This window comes from Acanthisitta chloris, unplaced genomic scaffold, assembly GCF_000695815.1.
Source record: "Acanthisitta chloris isolate BGI_N310 unplaced genomic scaffold, ASM69581v1 scaffold2998, whole genome shotgun sequence".
Classification (NCBI taxonomy): Eukaryota; Metazoa; Chordata; class Aves; order Passeriformes; family Acanthisittidae; genus Acanthisitta; species Acanthisitta chloris.
This window is the reverse complement of record NW_008688529.1, coordinates 58025-63393: the sequence shown is the minus strand read 5'-3', so window position 1 is coordinate 63393 and position 5369 is coordinate 58025. Positions and strand designations below refer to the sequence as shown.

The window sequence follows — 5369 nt, the reverse complement described above, 5'->3', positions numbered from 1 at the left end:
AGAAACTTTGAGAGTGACGGCCATTGATCCAGGGGTGTTCTCCAGTTCAATGGTGCAGGATGCTTTAATTTTCTCCCTCTGTTTTTTCCCATTTCGCAGGGGGTAACCAATTAAAGGAGCTGTCCACTTGACTGGTACGTCGGGATGCTGACTGCTGTGTTTGCATTTCTCAACTCATCCAGTAGCCAGTCTCTTGAGTGCAGCGAGATTTAGCAGATAGCCCCCTCCCCACCCGACTCCTCGAGTCACCATGCCAGCCCTGGTTTCATTATTTGTTTGACTACTGCATAATTTCATCATCATTTACAGCTTTTGTACTAATAAATGTTTGAACTATAACTCAAAAAATGATGAACTGGGTGCTTGTGTGAGGGATATGTGACCAAGTTATTTGAGTCTCCTGAGCTCTTCTCATTTTATCCTGCTGCCATTCACACATATTTTTAGAGTCAGCTACCCCATTCCAGTTCTGTGAGTGATGTCTTGGCATATATTGTATTAACTGAATTGTTTTTAAGGTTTGTACTAATAGATATAAAGTCTGACCAGTGACAGTGCCTACAAAACACAAATATCTCTCGAAAAAAAGAACGTGTTCATAGTTGTCATGACCAGTTTGAAGGCAGAAAAACTCATTTTGCAAGCAAAAAGCATACCTGATCATACCGAGTTTTTCCCCTTTTCTGTAGATGTGGTGCATTACATGTAGGAGACCATATTCTGTCCATTGATGGCACCAGCATGGAGTACTGTACACTGGCGGAAGCAACGCAGTTTTTGGCTAATGCGGCGGATAATGTCAAACTTGAGATCCTTCCTCATCACCAGACACGGCTAGCACTGAAAGGCCCAGAGCACGGTAAGAGGATCTGTATCACCAAATACCTCTTTCTCTTTGTATCTTTTACTTTACCTGCCCTTGCTGAATGGCCAAGAAAGCTATTGTGGTGCTTATGTCTGTAAATGTTATTTCGGCTCCCCAGGTAATGCTTCTGCAGTTTCTCAGCAGTTCTGTGTTTTCTCAATCTTAATGTACCCTCTGAGATTCCTATGGCTAGAGAGGGAGATGTTTTGCTAAGAAATGGCTCTGTACACTTGTAGACGTGCATAAAGACACCTGTTGACTCTACCGTTGCAATCATTGGGGGTGGTAGGAGTTATTTCAGTAAATGAATCTCTAAGTTACTTTTTAAATTTAGAGCAGGGAAGAAGAACCACAGCCAACTTATTTTCAGCATATTGACCTGGGAGTCTGTTATGATAATTTCATTAATAACATCTGTTCTCCCCTAAAATATATAAAACCCACCCCTATTTTCTCTTGTTAATGGCAGCATTACTTATTGCTGTCATCTTTCAAAGTAGTTCTGAGATTGCTTCGTGGGTTCATTGTCAGTGCTTATGGAAACAGTTTGTTTGGAAACCATTCCCCAGATCCTAGACCTTTTTCCACTGTGATATTTATTTAATACCAACATGCTTGAATAGAATGGCTTTCCATTGTGAAATCAAATGCATATAAAATGTCTTAGTATTTGAAGGTGGAGGCTGACTGTCGTGTCTTCTAACTAAGCCTGAGAAAGTGGCTAATTCACAGTATTCATAAATTCAATCTAAAATACCACATATTGATGGATACCACATGTTGACATCAGAGATGCAACAAGGATTATCAAATACACAGAAAATAGGTCCTTGTGTTGTAGCATGAACCAGTGGTACCATTTTCTGAGCCTGTGGTACTGTGCTTCTGCCTCCTTTAGACCAAGACAAGATTACGGAGGTCTAGGAATGTCAGTGATCTTAAATGTTCTTGGACATCCATCCAAGATCCAGGCTATCCCTTGAAAAGTGATGCTCTAGTCAGTTTCTCAGTGGTGAATATTGAGCTAGTGTTTGAGGAGACACTAGTCTCTCCTAGACCAGGGTGAAGAAAAAGGAACACTTGTGATACTATGTTCTTCCATTTTTTAGCCCTTTCCCTTTTCTACTTAAGCTGGTTAGAGAGGCAAGGGGACAAAAAGTGATACTGCACAAGCAGAATGAGATGGACACCAAATTTTGCAGTATTTCCATTCCTTTCAGTTATGTCAGTACATTGCAAACAGATCTTTTTTTTTTTGAAGCAAAGATGTCATACAATCAATTTCTGTCCAGTTAAAGAACATTTGAAGAGTATTTCTTTAGGGAAGAAGAGTGCCAGGGCCAAAGATTTGTGTAGATGATTGTATTACTTGAAGCACTTTGTTTCTTAATCAACATTTAAAACAGATTGATGCTGTTAATGTGCTAGTCACCTTGACGCAGTGTAGATACCTAGAAAAAGCAATGCTGTTGCTAGGCCAGAGTTAAGATGCTACAAAATCACATCAAGGTGATCTGCAAAAGATGTATAAGAACATCTTCTGAAGAAAAGCATCCCTAAAGTAATAAAGCTGCTTTCTTAAGTAAGCATTAACTAGAATGTTTACAGCCCTTCCCAGCCCCTACCAGGTGATGCTACTCCAGTATCATGACTAATTCAAGATATAACATGCTTTACAGAAGCAAGTACCCTCTTGAAAACAACCTTTCATCAGGTGTGGTATGGCCTAGCAGCTACAGAGAGTGAAAATCTCCCTTTATGTATCCAGGATAAGCTGAGTCATTAGGGCTGTATCTGTTGAGCTCAATTATTGGTCTTGTGAGAACATGTTAGGAATTTAAAATGGGCAGGAAAGTCAGTTTATAAAATAAATACAAATTTTAGCCCTAAAGTAAAATGAAGAGCACTATAAAAGATCAGATTTTTTTCATATTTTTTTTCCTTTATACTGCACTGCTGACATTCATTTCTCTTGCTGCCCCATTAGTTTTATGTTTGCTGTACACAACCCTGGGTTGGAATAGCTCAAATTACCACTAAATTACTGTGGTTGCGCACAATAGGATTTTCTTTTACAGAACTTTTGTTGAATTGGGATTATCCTCAACAAGCTGAACAAACTGAATTTGTGTACCTTCCCACTTTGTAGGACATTTTTAGTTCCACTCTCAGCATGGAAATAAAACATTTTCAAAAATCTCGAAGACTACCAGATAATTTCCTGCTGGAAGCAAGTCTTTTTAACTGAACAAGGTTCACAGCAGCTTGAAAATAATGAAAATCCACCTGGCCACATTGTTCTTGTCAGATTTTAATTTTTATACCATAGTTCAGAAATCTTGTGGTCTGTGCACATAATCAAAGAGATGTTTTCATCTGAGAATACATGATAAGCCTGTAAGGTACATATGGCCATATTGGGCTGCTGTTGCTGTTTCTGTGACTCTTCTGGCTTACATGAGATTTTCCAGAGTCCCTTGGGATGGTGGTGCCAGTGGGTGAAGTACTTCAGTGGCACAGGCCAGGCTGGTGCTGGCGTCGCCCCCCTCCCTCACCTTTGATATCTGTTATGGGGGAAATAAATTACTCCTTTGATTCAAATGCAGGCCAGAGCACAGTAGGATGCTCTCAGGGAGGGATGCAGCTCTGAGGCCACCCGATCAAGGGCATAGGGTCAAGCCTGGCAGTTCCAGAGTCTCCAACACCCCATAAGGCTGCAGGAACACAGTGGGCTGCTGTGTTCGCCTTTTCCTTCCCTGGTGTGCACTCCACACTGTAGTGACAGGCATTGCTTTTGAGTCAGAGGAGGGCTAGTGTAGTCAGACAGTTAGCAGATCATTACTCACGTAATATGAAGTGAAACAAAAGGATAGCATTTCCTTCTGGCATGGCACAGTGCTTGCTGCAGTGGGTACCTTTTCCCCCTTATTTTGTCTCATGGAGTAATATGTGAACACAAGGTGTGGGTCCAACCTAAACGCTCAAGATTTTGGGCTACTGTTAAAGTCCAACATGGGAACATATGTGTCTGCAGCCATTATAGGTACAGCAGGTAGCAGAGAGACACAGGTAATACAGCTCATGGGCCAAAGACGACAGCTTCTCTTTCACAGAAACTGAAACATGAACGGCAACAGACAGGTTTAGATCAGGTATTAGAACTAAATTCTTTACTGTGAGGGTGGTGAGACACCGGAACAGGTTGCCCTGAGAAGTTAAGGATGCCTCATCTCTGGAAGTGTTCAGCACCAGGTTGGATGGGGCTTTGAGCAACCTGGTCTAGTGAAATGTGTCCCTACCCACAGCAGGGGTGTTGGAACTAGGTGATCTTTAAGGTCCCTTCCAACCCAAATCATTCTGTGATTCTGTAGTAGGCGTGAATCCCTTGGTGTTTGAAGACAAAAAATGCAGTGAATAGTTCCCCGTTTGAACTGTTCCTTTATGGTTCAATAAGGATAGGGACATAGGAATTTAATGATCAATATACTGTTTTTAATCAAGGGTGTCTTCAAATGTTTTCCTGTAAGATTTGACACATCAACTGAAATGCTTTCTGTTCTCTTGGTAAATACTGGTCTTCACTTCTGGCATATCCCAGACTCCCCAGACACAGAATCAGTAATCAAGTATGGTCTCAAATTTCTTCCAGTGAAGGATCATTTTAAAGTTTTGAAGATCAAGTTTAAAAACCCCCAAAACATTAAATTGCATATCCAGCTAATCAATAAGACCTGTTTTCTTTATTAACCAGGCTTCAGGATAGAGTTTTCCTGCTGCTGGCCTGGGGAAGTCGTTTGCTGCGCGGAGTAGCATAATGCCAGCAATAGATGGTGGCAAAATTAAAATGTCAATACGGTAAATTGAATGGCAAGTAAGCATCTCCATTCTAGGCAGTGCTATGTATAATATCTGGTTGGTCTTTTGAAAGTAAATGAACACAAGCAGAGACTTATTAACCTTCAGTTAGTGGTCGTATGTAGTATCTTAGTATTTTCTAAGAAAGTTTGCAATCTTAGTGCCCAAAGCCAGAGTGAGATTAGAAATTGATTTCGTAGTCATCTTTTTTGCAACAAATACAGAAAGGCAAAAAAATCCAATAAGAAGAATTTATTCTGAGAAAATTATTTTTTATGTTCCTCAAGTTAGCAGCCCTCTGATAAGAAGAACAGACTGGGTTATTTATTATTTAGTTTAATTTTATTTTCTATTTATTTTCTTTCTTTTACTTCTTTTTTTTTTTTTTTGGTGGTTTTTTGTTTTTGTTTGGGGGTTTGGGTTTTTTTGTGCAATTCAGTTACTTTTGCCTCTTTTCTGGTACTTTTGTTTTCTGATTTTCCATCATCCCTTCATTTGGGCAGTGAAGGTTCAAAGAAGCAACAGGCAACTTACCTGGGATTCGTGTGCCAACAGCCACAACAGCCTCCTCAACTACCACCATTATAACACCTACCACCCTGACCATTGCAGGATGCCAGCCTTGAAATTCCAGAATGCACCTCCTCAA

At 40.4% G+C, this 5369-nt stretch overlaps 1 protein-coding gene across 1 annotated transcript in view; it reads left to right on the top strand.

Annotated features, from left to right (window-relative positions):
* The window catches only part of GRIP1 (glutamate receptor interacting protein 1), a gene marked incomplete at its 5' end in the record, with an annotated part of 104314 nt that overhangs the window by 57052 nt on the left and 41893 nt on the right, over window positions 1-5369 (top strand). The window contains one exon of the mRNA XM_009081039.1: window positions 690-859. Within this exon, the coding sequence (XP_009079287.1) occupies window positions 690-859 (170 nt within the window). The remainder of the gene's footprint in view (window positions 1-689; window positions 860-5369) is intronic.